A 19,007-nucleotide genomic window follows, 5' to 3' on the forward strand; every position below is an offset into this window, starting at 1 on the left:
TTAGAGGTTACAGGTTGAAAGTGTACCAGACTTTCTTCTCTTTACGGCATCTCCACGCCTGAAAACATTCCATGTAGAACAGAGAAGAGTAGCATAATCAGCGGGGAGACTGAGTCAGGGTCTCATAGCCTTCAGTAACCCTGTGTGAAACATTGCAAGATGGTATCAGGGAGATAGCCTGGGTGCAAATTCTTCTCGGCTGTTGAGCAACCATGTGACCTTGAGCAAGCTACTAAACCTTTCTGGGCCTTGATTTTCTCATCTTTAAAATGGGATAATAATAGCACAGCCCTCACGGTTGTGAGGTTTAAATAAGTTTATGTTTGGAAAGTCCTTAGGACAGGGCTTGGTACATAGAAACCGCTCAGTGTTAGCTGTCATTATTGTTAGGTGTCAAGCACAGGCTTCATTCTTGTACATGCTGCACGGAGCCAGGTGACTGCCTGCGGTGGGGGCGGTGCTTGACCACGGTCCCTTGGGTGCTCTGTCTTTTGTTTTTTTTAAATTTTAAAATGTTTTTTATTTATTTCTGAGAGAGAGAGAGACAGCATGAGCAGGGGAGGGTCAGAGAGAGAGGGAGACGCAGAATCGGAAACAGGTTCCAGGCTCTGAGCTAGCTGTCAGCACAGAGCCTGATGTGGGGCCCCAACCCACGAACCGCGAGATCGTGACCTGAGCCGAAGTTGGACGCTTAACCGACTGAGCCACCCAGGCGCCCCAGCTCTGTCTTGTTAAGTGAGGATAGGCAGGTGTATACGGATCCAGGCCTACAGCCTTGCCACTTCGGGTTATGGCCACAGCTCCCTTTATCCTTGGACAAAGCGGGAACGAGTCCCCTGATGGACTGCACTCGTGGCCCTGAGCATAGCTCCCAGAGCCAGATCAATTGCAGCAGGCCTGGTGTGCAGCTCCGGAACCGGATGGGGACCTCTCAGAGGGCAGCCGAGGGGGGAACCGGAGAATGTGCCTCGCAAGAGCAGCTAGAACACTTGGTGGTTATTACCCACAGAGCTCTGGGCCCTGGGCCACTTCCACAAATCTGTGACTGTTGCCAGGCTCCTGTCACACACCAGCACCCCTGCACGAGTGCACTCGGTACTCTGGTCTGGATGTCTGTGTCCCACCCCGCCAGATCCATGTGTTAGTGTCCGAACTCCCAGAGGGCGGAGATGCAGGTTCCCCTGTTCGGACTGGTGCAGACGCAGTGCAGGAAGGTGCTCCTGTGAGGTTCGGGGGCCCTCGAAATGCGGGCGATGCTCTGCTCTCCAGGCTGCGGATCCTAGAGAAGACCGGCTGTGTTCTTAAGGTTGTGTCCGCCCGGAGGGGACCTCTTTTTCTGTGCCCCCCAACACCCTGGAGTAGTCTAGCAGCACCTCAACACCTGATTTGTGAGCACATGTCCACACTGTACTGATGTGCGCCACAGCTCGGAGTGCTTGCCTCCCTAGACGTCCTGTCTCCTCCTGTGCCCTTGATGCCCCACTGAGGGCCGGGAGCCGCAGAGAGGAACGCCCGGTGCCCGAACGGACTCCCGCTCCGAGCACGGCTGTAGGCAGTTTCCTGCCTCGTCTCCGGGGGCTTGTTAGATGCTCCTGGCCGTGTGCCTATCCTGGGTAGGCCCGTGGTGACCATGGGGACTCTGGGCATAAGGGCCCACAGCTCCTCCCTCACGGAACAGGGAGAGAGGCATGGCAGTAGAGATGGCACCCCCCTCCGCTGTTACCCGCCCTCCCCCGCTGAATTCCCACCCAGGCTCCCCAGGGCCCGGATGCCTAGGGACAGCGGCCTGTGTCTATGCTTTGAAACCAAATCCCTAGAAGTGGAGCATCCGGGTGATGACTGGGGTCCTCCCTACGGAGCCCTCCTCACTGGTGATCCGCAGCAGACTCCTGGGACTGTCAAGGACGGGATCCCCCATTTGTGGTCTCATCCAGTGGCCAGGGCGAGGAGGAGGACCAGGGGCCCCGGGGCCAGCTGGACGGGCAGAGAGACCTTGTGAGGAAGTTGCTCGTCGCTGTGGAAGGAGCGCTTCAAGGGAGTGTGCAGAATTTTGGTTCTGTCGTGCTGGAAACTGGCGGTTCTGGAGTTCCGGGGCCGAAGGCTCCGAAGAGGAGAGGTGCCCGCTGGGAATCGTGGCCCTGGGTGTGTGCGCTGCAGGCCCGTGCGCCTCGCAGCCTGGCCACGTGGAAAGAAACAAAGCAAGCCTGCTCCTTTGGCTCGTGCAAAGGGAACTATTGAGTTCCCTTATTTGGGCAATTAAAAGGAGTTCTTAATTTCCCCCTGCCCCAGAAGTGCCTGTCTGCAAAGGTCTGGACACAGGGCTTTCCAAATCAGATTGGAAATAAAGCCACAGGCCTGCAAACGGCACTCTGCAAAACCCCCATTGAGCTGGGGAACTGGGCATCGGCACAGATCGGCCGTTTGCCCTCTGACCCTGGAGCGGACAACCAAGGTCACGGCTGTGCTGAGAAGCCCCCAGTGCAGGCCCCCAGCGCCAGCTGGTTACCGGCCTCCCTCCCTGATGTGGCCTCCCGGCAGCCTCTGTCTTCAGCTGTGTCCTGTGCGGCGGCGGCAGCGTGGCCCTTCAGAGCCAAGTGGAAAGAACTGTACCTGCGGGTGCTGATAGCCGGGCTGGAAGCCTCGCAGCTGCACCACCTGGGGCAAGCTAGGCGTTAACGGCAGGACCCATCTCACGGGCTCTGAGCAGATTACGTGAAATAATGTATGGAAAGCGTTTGGCAGGACGCCTGGCACGTGCTGCGTCCCCAGTAAATCGGTAGCGGCCTCTCTTCTCCGTCGTGGAAATTCCCCGCCTGCCTTGCTTGGTGAGGTTATTTGCATCGGGTTTGGTGGATCCCAAGCGCTGCCTACAGGCAGCCCTCTGCCGCCAGGTCAGGGATAGTGCAGATCCCCCCCGCCCACTCCCCGCCCCGGCTGTGGGGTGGGAGATGGCTGTGGGGTGGGAGACGAAGCGAGTTGGCCCCCAGGGCTCCTGCTGAACTGAACGGAGTGCTCTGTTCAAGGGCTTCTGGTTCAGCTCTTTGAAATTCTGCTTTTCTCCAAGAGCGTCCTCTGCCTGGGGCTGGACCGCACCTCTCCTTGCACCCTGCCCCTCGCCAGTTCCGCTCTGCCCTGTGCCTAACCCACACGCGGCTGAGTGTCGCAATGCCCCTATGCCAGCCCAGCAAAACTCTAAGCTTGCACAACTTTGGGGGCACATCCGGAGGCACCTGCCCGATCGTCGTCCGCACGAGGGAGGCAGGATGACGCAGAGCCTGGAGAAAAGGCTGGACTCGGGTTAGGTAGTCAAGCACTCTTGCTTTGTCCCCTTCTTAGAGGCCGTGGCCCGACCCCCACACTGCCGTGGGTGCTCAGGATGGGCGGGGAGGCTGCTGACAGGGCCCTCCCTGGTGGGTAGAGGATCTCCCTCCCCTCCCCCCCGCCCCTCCTCCTTGCCAGGCCCCCCTCTGTCCAGGATGGAGTGTGGCTTACATGGAGGTAGCTGTCTTGGGACAGAAGCCCAAGGTCCCATAAAGGCCATCTCCACAGTATGGGGCAGGACCCCCCCCTTCGCCCTCAGGTGGCACACCTGGCATCCCCACGTGCATGTTGCAGACTTTAGCGTCCAGAAGGTAGAAGGTAAGGTAATGTGTACAGAGCTACTGTGGGCACCAGGCTTTTAGTTTTCTTGTTTCCACGCGCACGGTAGGTGATAGCATCCCCATTTTATAGATAGGGCAGCTGAGGTTCAGAGGTGAAGTACTTCGTCCAAGGCATATGGCTCTGCCCCCCCTGGGATCTGACCTGTTCTCCGTGGGATCTCTCTGGTCTGCACTCATGGCTCCTCTGAAAAGACCATCTTGACAGTAGAGTTCAGAGAGGTTGGCCTGCGGTGAGGGCTTTTCAGTGGGGACGGTAAACAGAAACCCCTCAGTTTATAGTAACTCTTAAACGGGGGCCAAGTGAGCAGACTTGCCTCCTTTCTGGTCTCCTCTTAACTCCTCTGATGAGTGCTCCCAGGACGGAGCCCCCACTGTGTGCCGGGCACCGGACGTGGCATCGTGCCATCCTGCACGTACGAGGGGCCTGGGGCCTGGAACGCCAACTCACATCGTCAGGGGCGTGCAGCTGGAAAGGTTTCGGGTCAAGCCTTGGGCCACAGCTCTGCGACTCAAGAACCACATTCCCTCCCTTAGAACACCTGCCTCGAGCTTCGGTTGTGAAGTGTATGAAGGCGGCAAAATGGCCCAGGCTCAGCCCTGGAATAACTGATAGGTTATGTATTTCCGTCTGGTGAAGAGATATATTGAGGTCACTCCCTGGATGGGGACAAGGGGCCGAGCTGAGCCGCTGATGGCGTGGCCACAGTTGCAGATACGGCCCCCTCAGCACACCTGGCCACGACCGTTGTGTACTGGGGGGCAAACGTCTGAGACACAGGTTTGCAAACTGGGGGGCAGCAAGCCAGAGCCTGAAGATAGGTTTTCTTTGGCCTCCATGTGTTGTAGGGAATTTTAATTAGCTGCTGATCTTTTAAACTCCGGAAATTTTAAGTAAAAATCCAATTTTCCAGCTCTTCTGAAGATGTGGCAAGGCCGGGCCCGCATTCCAGTTAACGACATGCACCCGGGGCTGAGCCGCAGCCGCCTCTTCGGCAGACTCCTGCCTCCAGGGGGCTGCAGCTGCACCTGCCCTCGTCCCCTCTTTCCTGCCTCATTGGGCATCTGTGGTGGCCAGAGTGCTGGATGTTTACTCAGAGCAGGGGTAGGGAGGAAGGAAGGCAGTAGGAAGGGGTGCGTGGGGCGAGTCCTGACTGTGACCCCCTAACCTGGGAGCGGGGTTTGGCACCTCTACGTGCTGCATTTATTCGGGCTTTCCAGCAGCTGCCGTGAGGGCTCCCTGTCAGAGATGCCGGGTCCCTGGTCAGGATGGCACAGCCGGTCAGTGAGGAAAGTCAGGACTCCCACGTGGGCACCGTGGGGCCCTATGCAGCCCTTGTGGCCTCTCTCCGGTCTCCCTGTGGCACTTCGCAGCCGCCACACTTCTGTCCGGGCAGGCCCTGAGCTCGCAGGACTGAGTGGTCAGTGCTCTGGGGAGGGGGCCGAGAAGGAGCAAGTGCTTCTCAGACGCAGTCTTGAGAGCGAGAGGCTTCAGGACCTCTAGCTCGTTGAATCGAGGGCCCCTCCCTGGACCAGAGTACCCCAAATGGGGACTTAGCAAGCAGCAGTCACTCATTCAGTCAAATGCTCATTGAACAGCTTGGGCCTTACCTGCCTGGCCAGATGATCAAAACATGACTAAGACCATCCCGAGCCGCAGGATGCTCAGCTCGGTGGAGGAGACTGGCACAGAGCCCGTCATCGGACGGTGTGACCGGTGACGCCTTGTGAGGTGTGAAAAGGAAATGGCCGGCAGGGAAGGGGCCCTCGTCCAGCGGGGATTTCAGGAAGGCCTCCTGGAGGAGGTGAAACCCGGCTGAGTCTCCGAGGATGAGGAGGAGTTGAGAAGGAAAGGCGTTCCAGGCAGGGGGGCTGGCTGAGCTGAGATGAGCGCGGAGACGTAGGACCTTGAGTTGCAGCTTGGTGTCGCTCGGGTGAAGCGGGGGAGGGAGACGTGGCGAGGGCTTGGACAGCGGGGCACAGCTGAGGGTCTACGGGACCGCGACAGTTCCGAGAGAGACCCCTGCCTGCGGCATGGGGGCCGGGCTGGGGGCAGGGCCGGTTAGGAGCCTGCGGCCGTGTCCCCGGTGGGAAAGGGTGGGTGCCCTGGTTCGACTGTGGGAGCAAGGATCATAGTGGGGGTAGACTTGGGGGTTGCCAGTGTCCGGATTGTCGCAGCGATGGGCGTGGGCGTGTGATCTAGAGGCCAAGGGAACAGGGGCGGTCAGGAGGAAAGCCTGGAGGGGCGGAAGGGAGGCTAAGAACAGACGCTAGAGCTGCTGGCGCGTGTGCAGATCCCAGCTCCACACTCTGTGACCCGGCGGCCAGTCCCGTCACCTGTCACCCTCACCTGAAAGCCACAGATGGTGGGACCGACATCACAACAGCCTTGCCAGGATCGTATGTCCTGATCCAACTAAATGCCTAGTGGGTGCTCTGGGAAGTTAGCTCCTGGGCGCCCCGAAGGCCTGTGAGGGAGACAGGAAGTGACTCCTGAGGCCGGTGTGGCCGACACCTGGGGAACAGGGGACCTCCACACGGTGGGGGGCTGCGGAGGTGCTGACTGCGCCCTGAGGCCTGGCTCCCAATCAGGGGGCGAGGGGGAGCTGAGCCTTCTCTTCAGGAGTTTGGCTGCGACAGGGAGGAGGCAGGCACCCAGATTTCTTGGAGGAATATGGAAGGAAAAAACCTGCTTCCTGAGAGGCCGAGAGGGTGACGACACGGGACGTGGCCTCTGAGCAGATGGGGAGGCAGTGGGAAATTGCTCTCTCTAGCTGAGGGTCCCAGCTTCTTCCGGAGGAGGAAGGCAGGAGAGGGGTGTTGGGGAAGAGCCAGCCCCTGAGCCCCGGCCTGGAGGAGCTGACCTTGGTCCTGGCGGAGGTCGCTTTCTGGCTGCTCACATTAGGGCTCTGGTGGCTGGATGGGTCCGTGGGGGAGGGGGGGGGGGGGNGACCTCATGGCCTACTTGCTTGAAGCCACGCAGCGGCCACTGGGGAAGCGGGCTTCCCTAGGTGTGCCTGCCCCAGGGACACGGGATGCTTCTAGCTTGACTTCTTACCTCTTTCTCGGTTACCTCGGCACAGGGAGACCTTTTGGCACACAGCCCCTCTTCCCCTGGTTGGGGACTCTGCCCCGGCACTGGCCCGGGGACAGCAATGGGCCCGTCATTTCCGGTCCATCGGGCTGCCCGGGCGCAGCGCTCGGGCGGTGTGCCAGGAGGAGGATGTGCGCCCAGGGCGGCCGTCGTGCCCAGGTTTGCTGCGGAGTCAGCGCTCCCGCCCTAGGGGTGGTGCGCCCGCGGGTACAAGTGGGTTCAAGGGTCCAGTGTGACGCCCTTGGGGAGGAGCTGCTCCTGCAGAGCCTTTTAGGAGGCTCTCGGGGACTCGTCCGGGGCCCGGACCCCTTTCTGGGGACTTTGCGACTCGGGCTGAGGGGCAGCCAGCCACCTCCCTGCACTGCGGGCACCTTCCCGGCCCCTGACTCCACAGAGAAGCTGGTGTTCTCTGGCCTGGTCCTGCCGGGGCCTGTGGAGGGCAGGATGTTAGCGCCGGGTCAGCGTCAGCGGCGGTGCCAGGAGCCGCCGTGGAGAGAAAGACGGGGTGGTGCTCTGAGTCACGGCCCTGCCGCAGCTCGCTGGCGGGGGCCGCGTAGGGAGGTGGGGACGGTGCCGAACCCGGTTCCTGTCTCACCTGAGAGCTCCAGGCTTCCGGCTGAGTCACCGGGAAGGGAAGAAACTCCAGCTGGGGCTGGGGGCTGAGTCGTTCCCGCATCACTTCCTGCTGAGAGTCCCGGAGTGGGGGGCGCACAGGGCCCTGCAAGTGGTGCCCACGTGCCCAGTCCAGCCTGCCCTTGCCAACATCCTACCTTCCCGGAGTCCTGGAGGAGCCGCCAGCTCCGGCCTGCCCGGGGTGGATGGAGAGGTTTGATCCCGTGCAGGAAAACGGGCCGCAGCCTCAGGCAGCCTCAGCCTTCTCCGTCCGGCCCCGATCCCGCTGGGCAGAGGCCGAGGGGGCTGTCCGAGCAGCGCGGGCAGCCGAGGAGCGCACACAGGACGCTCTCTTTGCCACACAGAGAGCAGCCTGGAAGCTAAGACGGAGCCTGAGGTATGGTTAACACTCCCAGGGAATGGAGCACACAAACACCCTCCCAGTCACCCCTCCACCAAAAGCAGCCCGGAGCAAACACACAAGCACGGACAAGCCTTGCGGTTGGGTGCGCAGACACACATACACACACGCGCGCACACACACATGCGGGCAAGCTCAGGCAGGGCCCACGCAGACGTCTGTGCAGTGACTCTGGAGGTGACCCCAGGCAGCTCATGCATACAGCACGTGCCCAGCCCGTTTCAGAGCTGATGGTCCCTGGTGAGACCCCCCCCCACCACACACACACACCACGTGACCGGGTGCAGCCCTCGCCTGAATTGTTTTTAACCTCGAGGACGAGGGAGGCCCGGCTCTCCCAAACGGCCCTGCTCCTCTCGCTGGGCTGGATTTTCCTGCAGGGCTTTTGGATTTTGTTTTTGATCCACTCAAGTGTTGACTGTGTGCCAGACACCATGCCAACACTCGGCCGACGTGTGCAGGGTTGTTGGGAGTAAAGCTCTCAGTAGATGTGGGTTATTATGTCTGTTGTTTACACACACGGTCTCGTTTCTTCTTGTAACAACCCTATGAGGAAAGGGATTATTATCCCCATTTTCCAGATAAGGAAAGTGAGGCTCCAAGATGTTAAGTGGCTGGTCTTGGTGGCAGTTGGCTCCTAAGTGACAGAGGCAGTATTGGCACCCAGGTCTCTGACTCCTGAATCTGTACTTTTTTTTTTTTATTGTTTATTTAATTTTGAGATAGAGTGTGAGCGGGGGAGGGGCAGAGAGAGAGGGAGACGCAGAATCCGAAGCAGGCTCCAGGCTCTGCGCTGTCAGCACAGAGCCCGATGCGGGGCTCAAACCAGTGGACTGTGAGGTCATGACCCGAGTCGAAGTCGGACGCTTAACCACCTGAGCCACCCAGGCGCCCCTGAGTCTGTACTCTTCACTTCTGTCTCGTCTAGACTCTCGGTTGGGGAGGCAGCCCCACTGACTAGCCCTGGCCAGGTCCACAGGGCAAGTGGGGGACCGTCGGAAAGCAAGGCCTTCAGAACACCATGGCTTTGAGTGAGAGAGTCTCAGGGCAGGGGGACCAGGGAGGAGATTGCCCAGAAGGGGAATGTACGGTGTAAGGGGCCCCTCGCCCACACGTCAAGGCATTTGCCGTCTGTTTGCCATTTGCACGACTGTGTCCCCCACAGCACTGGAGGGGTAGCCCGGCCGGTTCTCCAGCAGCTGGGGCCCTGGCTGTGCGCTGGCTACGTGACCCTTGGCAGATTTCCACTCCCTCCCGGGCCGGAGCGGGGCCGAGGTGCCACCTGGACGGCAACCTTATCTCTGACCTTTGGTGTTTGTGTTTCTGGACGGATTCCAAGTGCAGCCTCTTGCCCAGACTTCCAGGCCCCGCCCGGGGAAATGCGCCTCCTGCCAGGCCAGATAAGCACTGGGGGGTTTGAGGCAGCTCTTGCTTTCAGAAAACCGCGGAGGGGATGCGGAAGACGTTTGCCCTCCGTCTCTCCGACTCCTCGTGAGGCCGCTGGGCGTTGTATTTTCTTCCTTATCCCCATGACGTGTATGAGGCCGCTACATAAAGGTCAGGCCATCGGCGCCGCCTGACAGGGGACCCATAGAGCGCTCTCTGTGGTCCTCGGGAATCAGTTCGTAGAACTGCACGTTGTCAGGCCATCCCAGGTCAGCGGTGGCAGCACCTCTCGGGCAGGCCTGGACCCGGAGGTCAGACCTGCTGGGCGATTTTGCACCCCCCCGGGAGGGGGAGCAGGCCTTTGCCGGCCGCTGGGACGGGTCCCTTTAGTGGGGTGACTCTTCCTAGGAGCGGAGTGTGGGAAGGTCAGACTCCCAAAGGCTCATCAGCGCACAATCCTAGCAGCACGATTGGTCCCCGTCATGTCTGGAAATTTCGTGGTTGGGAGAAGTGGGGGATTAGTACTAGCAACTTTCTTTGGGTCTCCCAGTGTGTAGACTGCCGATACGTGGTGAGGAGTTGGGAGTTGGAGGCAAAAAACCTAGAGTCCCGTGCGATTCTGGACTTCCCTCGCCAGGAGCCATTGTGAGGAGTGGCCTTGGGAACTCTGTCATCTTGTTTGCTGGCGGGCTGCTATCCATCTCGTGTCCCATGAGCTTTGCAAGGACATCCCACCTGAGGGCTTCCTTCAGCGTTAGTGGTGAGGCAAAAAGCTTAGTTTCTCCAGAAAGGCTGCTCTGTGTTCCTCCTCTTGGACAGTGAGGACAAGGTAACTTCATTTCCCTTTTCTCCCCAGCCACCAGGAGGCTCAGCATTGAATGTGCATCCCATCCCTAGTAGCTGTGTGAAGATCTCTCAGAACCTGCTTACGTGACTATGCCCTTACTTTCTGACTTAGATGTTTTCTTCAGATGCGTGTGTTCTCTCTACTCCTGAATTTAGCGTTTATGTTTCACTACGTTCTTTTCTTTATTTTCTCGCCCTTTGTGGAACCAGGCCGGCGGTATGTAAAAACACTCACCCTGTGAAAGCACGTGAAGCCGTCTTCACAACTGCTTTGTTGGGCATGTTACACTTTTTGCTTCCTCAGCTTCATGAGACGATGTTTGTGCGCGTGGTCATAACCGACTGGTCAGTTAGGCCATACCTGAGCGGGGGCAGGCGGCTGACTCCTGCCTGTTTCTTTTCTTATCAGCTGCTTAGAATTTTTAGCATAATTTCTCTTCAAATCCATGAGCCACTCAAAGCACAAACGGTACCCTGGTTGGATTGGTTCATGCGTTTCTTTCTTCTTATTTCCTTCCCATTGTAGGAGAGGAACCCGCTCCCTGTCAAATCGGAAAATGAGAAGTAAAAAGGAAAAAAAAAAATTACCTGTATTCCCACTAGGGATTCCAGTTGTCAGCTATGATTCATCCTTCTGGATCGTTTTTTTCTTTCTGTTTATATTTTTTCCCAGAAAAAATAGGATCTAACTAGATGTACTGTTTTATAACCTTCATCTTCACTCAGTGGTAGATAATTAGAATCTTTCCTTTTGTTGCATATTTTATAACAGTGAAAGATAGTTAAGGTTTATATCCGGGATACATGCTCATAATTTGTTTAAGTATGGGAGGTACTTACCGTGAAAAGCAGCAAATGCCTGTCATCCCCGCCCCAGGCCCGGAGAAAGGAACAACTTTTCATCATTTAGACTCTTTGTTAAGACATTGGTTTCCTCCACGTGGTTACGTGTTTACAGCACTATTTCTTGGCTTGTCTAATTTTACCGATCGCCTGCTGAGAAAAATAAGGCTTTCCCTATCACTCCAATTACCCTTCCCCACCTCCTCCAGATAGTTTTCTACCACCGTATCGGGTTACCTCTGTAATTGAAAAATATTATCCTTAGGAGTGCCCAGCTGGCTCAGGTGGCTCTTGATCATAGAGTCATGAGTTCGAGCCCCACACTGGGGGTAGAGGTTACTAAAAAAGTAATAAAATAAACTTAAAGAAAAATTTTATATTAAAAATTTTTAGATGCTTCTTTTCATTTAAGAGAGAGAGAGAGACAGTGCATGAGTGGGGGCAGAGAGAGACAGAGACAGAATCTGGAGCAGGCTCTAGACTCTGAGCTGTCCACACAGAGCCTGATGCGAGGCTCGAACTCACAAGCCACGAGATGGTGACCTAAGCCAAAGTCGAACGCTCAACCGACTAAGCCACTCAGGCGCCCCGAAAAATTTTATACTTGAGCCTCCGCGTCTTGTTCCGTTAACCACTGACAGTATCTTGTGGCCCTTTTCGCTCTCAGAAGAAGATAGAGAGTCCACTTTTCCCTTAACTCCCCTGGCAGCCAGCATCGTGGTGTGTCTGTTGTACATTCAGTTTCTGAGGTCAAGGTCAGTGACAATTTACATTCTATTTTATAATCATAAATCTTCCACAAGTTGACTGAATGGGAGTGAAGAGGTAAAGAGCAGTGCCCCATGTTTGTGTCCCTCTGCCTTTTTATTTTATTTTTTAAATTTATTTATTTTTAAATGTTTTATTTATTTCTAGGAGAGAGAGACAGCGTGAGCAGGGGAGGGTCAGAGAGAGAGGGAGTCACAGACTGAAACAGGCTCCAGGCTCTGAGCTGGCAGTCAGCACAGAGCCTGACACGGGGCTCGAACCCACGAACCGCGAGATCATGACCTAAGCGAAAGTCGGACGCTTAACCGACTAAGCCACCCAGGCGCCCCTCCCTCTGCCTTTTTAAATCAGGCTCGCTGTAGGGTCAGGGGTGGGCTGTGCCCTATAGATCCTTCTTGGGTCTAATGCTACTCCAAGGAGGTGTTCGGTGTCCTTTCCTTTCTTTTATTCTGTTACGTGCTCAAAACCCATCACTTCCTGTTTTCATCGGCTTCATACGTGACCATGCCTTTCTTGTATGCTTCTGCTTGCTTGTTTTCCTGGTGTTTCTAAGGCGACATCTTTTTTTACCAACTGCCTCGTATTCCATCGAATGGAGTGCTAATAGTGATGTATTTTCATCTAGTCCCCTGTGGTTGGACACTTAGGTTGTTTCCGATTCTTCATTAACGGGGATGGTGCTGTAACAAATGTCCTTGTACATTTATCTTCGGGCATTTGTATCTTACATAATGTTGGAGAGTCCAGGAATGCTGGTCCCCCTTAAACCTGATCGCCCTTGTCTCCAGCCCCTTGCCCCCACTTACCTTCAGATTGGCTTGTCCTAGAGGAAGAGGTTTCTCATGGGAGGTGTGGCCCCCAGGTTTATGTCCATCTTCCTCTTCCAGGCTCTGAAGAGCGGCCATTCCGCAGATTCGAAGCTGAAAACGTTTCCAACTACACAGCCCTTCTGCTGAGCAGGGACGGCAGAACCCTGTACGTGGGTGCCCGAGAGGCTCTCTTTGCTCTCAACAGCAGCACCAGCTTCCTGCCAGACGGGGAGTACCAGGAGGTGAGATGATGCCCGGGGCTGGCCGGGCTGGGCAGAGGATGGCAGAGGGGAAAATAGAAAGACTGACCTCCTGGGTGTGAAGACGCAGATGGGGGAGGGGGGGGGCTGGTGCTGGGCGCATCCTCCATTCCCACCCCCACACTCCCCTTCTCTCTTTCCGCAGCTGCTGTGGAGCGCAGATGCAGACAGGAAGCAGCAGTGCAGCTTCAAGGGCAAGGACCCACAGGTGAGCGGGCCCCTGGAGTCCACCTGGGCTGAAGGAGGGCTGGAGAGTGGTCCACTGGACCCAGCACGGAGGGAGGGTGTGGGAGCAGCTGTGAGAGAAAGGGCGTCGGCTTCCGACATGGCCTGGCCGGATCTGGGTTTGGCCCTATCCTGATTATCTCTGTGACCTTGAATGAGTAGGTTTGCCTCTCTGAGCCTTAGTGTCTCCACCTATAAAGTGGTGATGACGATGATGATGATGATGATCTCAGGTCTTGCTGTGAGGATTCAGTGAGCTAATCCATATAAGGCACCTGGCACCTACTCGGTGCCTAATAAATGTCCACTTCCAGCAAGAGCAATGCTTGGGTGGGGGGGAGCCGGGGCCCTCCGCAGATGGCGCGATGGAGCAGTTCGGACAGATCCTGGTGTGGTTTTGGCCAGACCACCGCGTGTGGGGTCTCGTCCAGCCTGAGAGTTCTCCTGGAGGACTCCCCACTATCCCCAGAGACCCCCCCCCCCACCCTGCCTGCAGCAGAGGGTGGCTAAGGTGAAGGGAAAACAGCACTGGAGTAGAGCTGAGACACAAGTTCAAGTCCAGACTGCCCCTGACTTCTTTTATTTGACAAACAGTTATTTATTAAGCACGTAGTCTATGCCCAAGTACTTTTTTTTTTTTGCTTAAAAAATTTTTATTTTGATGTTTATTTTTATTTTTGAGAGAGAGACAGAGACAGAGCATGAACGGGGGAGCGGCAGAGAGAGAGGGAGACACAGAATCTGAAACAGGCTCCAGGCTCTCAGCTGTCAGCACAGAGCCCGACGCGGGGCTCGAACACAGGAACAGTGAGATCACGGCCTAGGCCGAAGTTGGACCCTCAGCCGACTGAGTCACCCAGGGACTCCCCTTTTTTTCTTTTTTAAATTTATTTATTTTGAAAGAGAGCAAGCATGAGCAGGGCAGGGGCAGGAGAGGGAGAGAGAAAGAATCAGAAGCAGGCCTTGTGCTGTCAGCACAGAGCTTGACATGGGGCTCGAACTCACGAACTATGAGATCACGACCTGAGCTGAAATCAAGAGTGTCAGACGCTTAGTAGACTGAGCCACCTGGGCACCCCCGTGCCCAAGTACTTTTAGACACTGGGCATGTAATAGTGAAAAAGAAGAAAGAACAGTGGGCAAAATTGAGCCACTTGAACAGGTAGTCAGGCCACATCTCATTAGGAACGGGACATTTGCGTCAGGACTAGATGTTGCTGAGGGATTTGGCTGTGAGATTCCTGGAGTAGGGGCAGGACTGGACTTTTCTGAGCGAGGTATTTGGGGAGCCACCAGAGGGCTGGGCAGGGGAGTGACATGGTGGCATCAGTTTTGAAAGGGTTGCTCTGGGGGCGCCTGGGTGGCTCAGTCGGTTAAGCATCCGACTTCGGCTCAGGTCATGATCTCACGGTTTGTGAGTTCAAGCCCCGCATCGGGCTCTGTGTTGACAGCTCAGAGCCTGGAGCCTGCTTTGGATTCTGTGTCTCCCTCTCTCTCTGCCCCTCCTCCACTAGCACTCTCTCTCTCACTCTCTCTGAAAATGAAATAAACATTAAAATTTAAAAAAAGAAAAGGAAGAGTCTCTCTGACTGCCATGGTGGAGAGTGGTCTCTGTGGCGCAGAGGGAGGGAGACCAGACCAGGTGGTTCCAGTAAAGGGAGTGAGAAACGGTCAAATTTCGGATGTATTTTGAAGACGGAGCCACCAGGTTTTCCTGACAGGAAATGGGGGATGTGAGGCATGAGAGAGGAGTCGGAGCTGTCAGGCTGTCGGCGAGCTCCGGAGCCTGAAGAGCCGAGAGGTGAAAGGTCCGAGAGGAGGAAGTTTCTGGGAAACGATAAGATGCTTGGCTGGAGACACGCTTGCAGAGGCGGTCCTTGAGTCTGGGGTCCAGGGTCCTGCCCTGGGCTGTGGCTTCCTCAGGGGGTGGGTGGGGAGGATCAGAGGTTTCCACTGAGGTTCTGAAGAAGACCCTCAGGGATCAGTGCCAGAGGGAGGCATTCTGTGCCTTCACTCTCAGGCTGAAAAGAAGTTTCTGGAACATACATCTAGCAGAGCCCCCGTCTGGCGCACACCGTTCGTGGTCCTCAGTCTCCCCTGTCCCAGAGGCTGCTGGGTTCTCTTTTGCTCTGGGAGTTGAGGAGCACCGGAGAGCTAAGGCTCTCCCCACAATCCCCGCCCCAACCGCTGGCCGTGGGGACCTGGCGGTGCCCCCTGGTGGCATGCCTGGGCCTGACGGCCTCCTCCCTCCTCCCCCAGCGCGACTGTCAAAACTACATCAAGATCCTCCTTCCGCTCAACAGCAGCCACCTGTTCACCTGCGGCACAGCAGCCTTCAGCCCCCAGTGCGCCTACATCGTGAGTGCCCTGTCCGCCCCCCGAGCTGCCCTGCAGCCCCGAGCACGGTCAGGGGCAGGCCCCAGGGCCCCGCCCCACGTCCGCTGGCCTGTGGCGGAGGTGGGGGGGAAGGAGAGGTGCCTGTGAACACCTGGCCTCGCAAGACACCCCCTCTCGCCTCCTCTAGCTGTCCCCCGCCCTCAGCTCCGGAGCCCGCCTTGTGCGCCCCTCCTTGCACACACTCTTGTTTCTGCTTTACACACCCCTGCGGCACAGGGTGCCATTTTGAGGCGGGGGGTGTGTGGTGGTGGTGGCATCCACTTTGGAGTCAGATGTGTGGGTGTGAATCACGTTGCTGCCCCCTCGAGTCCCGTCTCGTCTCCTCTGAGGCCACGGCGGCCAGTAGGGCCTCCCGCAGCGGGCCACTGCTGGGCGGTGCCAGCATGTGCCCTGGGTGCAGAGGTGAGGAGATGAGGGTGGCCCCCCTCCCCCCACGGAGCTGCCTTCCGGGGCCGCCTTCCTCCTTTCCCTCCAGGCCCTCGCCTTCCTAGGTGGGCGCCTGAGCTCCTCCGTCTCCCTCCCTGCAGAGTGTGGAGAACTTCACTCTGGCCCGGGACAAGGCGGGGAACATCCTCCTGGAAGATGGCAAGGGCCGTTGTCCGTTCGACCCCAATTTCAAGTCTACGGCCCTGGTGGTTGGTGAGTGTTGGGGCCAGAGCTGCAGGAGGNAGAGCGCCCCGCGGCGGCCCTTGCTTTGGCTTTTCCCAGTTGCCGCTTTCTTCCCTGTCCACCTCAGGCCAGATGGGCAGTGCTGGGGTCACTCCGGGCCCTGAGTGGGGAGAAGGGGCCGAGCGAGGGGCCATTCCCATGGGAATGTTCTCTTGGCAGACGGCGAGCTATACACTGGCACAGTCAGCAGCTTCCAAGGGAATGACCCGGCCATCTCCCGGAGCCAAAGCGTCCGCCCGACCAAGACCGAGAGCTCCCTCAACTGGCTCCAAGGTGAAGTCCTCCCCCCCGCCCCCCCCTCCACAATCCCGGAGCCCAGGGAGGGGCGCGCTCTCCCTGCAGGGCCGAGAACAATCCCTGCCTGTTCGGGCTTTCCGGGCCGGGCTGACTCCGTGCTCCGCGTTGGCCCCACAGACCCGGCGTTCGTGGCCTCGGCCTACATTCCCGAGAGCCTGGGCAGCTTGCAAGGGGACGATGACAAGATCTACTTCTTCTTCAGCGAGACTGGCCAGGAGTTTGAGTTTTTTGAGAACACCATCGTGTCCCGCATCGCCCGCATCTGCAAGGTGAGGGGGGCGGGCCACCCCGGAGACCCCGAAGGCTCCTTGGGTACAGGGTCAGGGACGCCAGGAGGTCCCTTCCCCTGTCCTCCAGCAGGGCAGCTTTGGCTAGCTGCTGCTTTCTCTCTCCTTTTAAATGGGGCGCCTGGGTGGCTTAGTCGGTTAAGCGTCCGACTTTCGCTTAGGTCATGATCTCGCGGCTCGTGGGTTCGAGCCCCGCGTCGGGCTCTGTGCTGACTGCCAGCTCGGAGCCTGGAGCCGGTTTCAGTCTGTGACTCCCTATCTCTCTGACCCTGCTCACGCTGTCTCTCTCTCTCTCTTCTAGAAATAAATAAAACATTAAAAAAAAAAATTAAAAAAATAAATAAATAAATGAAAGTCGCTCGTACTTTTTTTTCCTATTTAAGAAAATGTGGGAATACAGAAAAGTGTGCACAGAAATCACTCACAAGGTAAAGAGGCAGCGTACCATCACGATCAAGGGCATAGTCCCGGGGCACCTGGGTGGCTCAGTCGGTTAAGCATCCGACTTCAGCTCAGGTCATGATCTCACGGTTTGTGGGTTCAAGCCCCGCATCAGGCTCTGTGCTAACAGCTAACTCAGAGCCTGGAGCCTGTTTCAGATTTTGTGTCTTCCTTTCTCTCTGACCCTCCCCTGCTCGCTTGCTCTCTCTCTCTCTCTCTCTCAGAAATAAAAACATTTTAAAAAATTAAAAAAAAAAACAAAACAGAAGAGCATAGTCCCAACCCAGGCTGCCTCAGTGCAAACCCCACTGGTCCTGTGACGTTGGGCAAGCCCCGCAGCCTCTCAGTTAGCGTCCCCGTCTGTTCAGCGATGCTGCGGGGGTAAAATCCATCCGCGGGAAGCTCTTAGGCTGGCAGCAGCTGCATGCAGACTGTTAGCATGATGACCCTGCTGCCTCGCCACGGGACCATGCTGTTAACATTTTAGACTGCTCCTCGGTAATCTGTTTCCTTTTTCCATATATGTGTAAATGTATATGTGTCTTATTTTTTTTTTTAATGTTTTTTATTTATTTCTAGGAGAGAGAGAGAGAGAGAGAGAGACAGCATGGGCAGGGGAGGGTCAGAGAGAGAGGGAATCACAGACTGAAACAGGCTCCAGGCTCTGAGCTGGCAGTCAGCACAGAGGCCGACGCGGGGCCCGAGCCCACGAACCGTGAGATCATGACCTAAGCGAAAGTCGGACGCTTAACCGACTAAGCCACCCAGGCGCCCCTATATGTATCTTATTATTATAAAACTACTTACAAGCAAGAGTTCTCTTGTAAGGCGGGTATTTAGGTATTTGCTGGGAATCATGACCACTTGCCCTGCGTGTAGACAGAGCCCTCTCTGTTTCTGGCTCTTCCACAGCAAGAGAGCCATCGATTACTCAGCCGGCCTCCTGCACACTGCCTTCAAGTCTTCTTGATTTGATTAGATTTATTTGATTTCTATATTTAAAGTTTCTTTATTTATTTTGAGAGAGACAGACAGACAGACAGGCAGACAGCACAAGTTGGGGAGGGAGGGCGGGAGAATCCCAAGCTGGCTCCGCACTTGTCAGCACAGAGCCCAGTGCGGCACTCGAACTCATGAACCTTGAGGTCATGACCTGAGCTGAAGTCGGACCCTTAACCGACAGAGCACCCCTCCACCCCCCAGCCCCCCCCCCCGCCGGGCGCTCCTCTTCTTGCTTTTAAATGGAGCTCCGCCCCAGCCTTGGCTTGCCCTTCCTGGGGTCCGTGTCAGCCGCCACTACCACCGGGGAGGGCCTGTGCCTGAGTTGAGCCCGGTCTCTGTCTCCCTCCCCCAGGGTGACGAGGGCGGCGAGCGGGTCCTGCAGCAGCGCTGGACGTCCTTCCTGAAGGCCCAGCTGCTGTGCTCGCGGCCCGACGACGGCTTCCCGTTCAACGTGCTGCAGGACGTCTTCACGCTGAGCCCCAGCCCCCAGGAGTGGTGGGACACCGTCTTCTATGGGGTCTTCACCTCCCAGTGGTATGGCCCCCGGGGCCCTAACCAGGGATGGAACGGTGCGGGGTGGGGGGCTTGCGGGGCTGGGACTGGGGCCCAAGAGCGGGCCTTGGGGCTAAGCCAGCCTCATACTGAGCCCCGGGGCTTCTGGGTCAATCTGGCCATTTCCACTGTAGGCACCGGGGGGCCACGGAGGGCTCTGCAGTCTGTGTCTTCACCATGAAGGACGTGCAGAAGGCATTCAACGGCCTCTACAAGGAGGTGAACCGTGAGACCCAGCAGTGGTACACCGTGACCCACCCCGTGCCCACGCCCCGGCCCGGAGCGGTGAGTGCCGCCCTCTGCACCCACGTCGGGTGTGGAGGACGTGGGTCCCCACACCGTGCTGGGATCCCTGGGCTTCTCATCTTGAACGTGGGGACGAAAGCCCAGGCCTGCTTGTCTTGCCGGGTTACCTGTGGCTAGAAGGCTGTAGCCGCCT

The 19,007-nt window shown here is 57.2% G+C and overlaps 1 protein-coding gene and 1 long non-coding RNA gene across 12 annotated transcripts in view; one reads left to right on the forward strand and one right to left on the reverse strand.

Annotated features, from left to right (window-relative positions):
- Nucleotides 1-298: 298 nt before the first annotated feature.
- LOC144240082 (uncharacterized) lies at nt 299-7,821 on the reverse strand. 11 transcript variants are annotated; one of them, XR_013337568.1, is made up of 6 exons: nt 7,524-7,817; nt 7,349-7,435; nt 6,010-6,127; nt 5,271-5,858; nt 3,805-5,089; nt 299-3,275 (listed from the first exon to the last, which is right to left on the reverse strand). It is a non-coding gene; the product is annotated as an uncharacterized LOC144240082 (long non-coding RNA). The 11 variants fall into 11 exon arrangements; XR_013337565.1 differs by having other exon boundaries at nt 3,805-3,899; nt 3,977-5,089; nt 7,349-7,816; XR_013337570.1 differs by having other exon boundaries at nt 299-1,666; nt 1,993-3,275; nt 7,349-7,815.
- A 1,405-nt stretch (nt 7,822-9,226) lies between these two features.
- Nucleotides 9,227-19,007, forward strand: part of SEMA4B (semaphorin 4B) — a 14,709-nt gene continuing 4,928 nt past the window's right edge. Inside the window, exons 1-9 of the mRNA XM_077774370.1 lie at nt 9,227-9,343; nt 12,517-12,680; nt 12,844-12,906; nt 15,183-15,281; nt 15,848-15,959; nt 16,149-16,262; nt 16,404-16,555; nt 18,369-18,550; nt 18,703-18,853. Coding sequence (XP_077630496.1) covers nt 9,316-9,343; nt 12,517-12,680; nt 12,844-12,906; nt 15,183-15,281; nt 15,848-15,959; nt 16,149-16,262; nt 16,404-16,555; nt 18,369-18,550; nt 18,703-18,853 — 1,065 coding nt within the window. The 5' untranslated portion in view covers nt 9,227-9,315. The remainder of the gene's footprint in view (nt 9,344-12,516; nt 12,681-12,843; nt 12,907-15,182; nt 15,282-15,847; nt 15,960-16,148; nt 16,263-16,403; nt 16,556-18,368; nt 18,551-18,702; nt 18,854-19,007) is intronic.

The sequence above is a fragment of the Crocuta crocuta genome, unplaced genomic scaffold (assembly GCF_008692635.1).
Source record: "Crocuta crocuta isolate KB4526 unplaced genomic scaffold, BGI_CrCroc_1.0 scaffold7, whole genome shotgun sequence".
Lineage (NCBI taxonomy): Eukaryota > Metazoa > Chordata > Mammalia > Carnivora > Hyaenidae > Crocuta > Crocuta crocuta.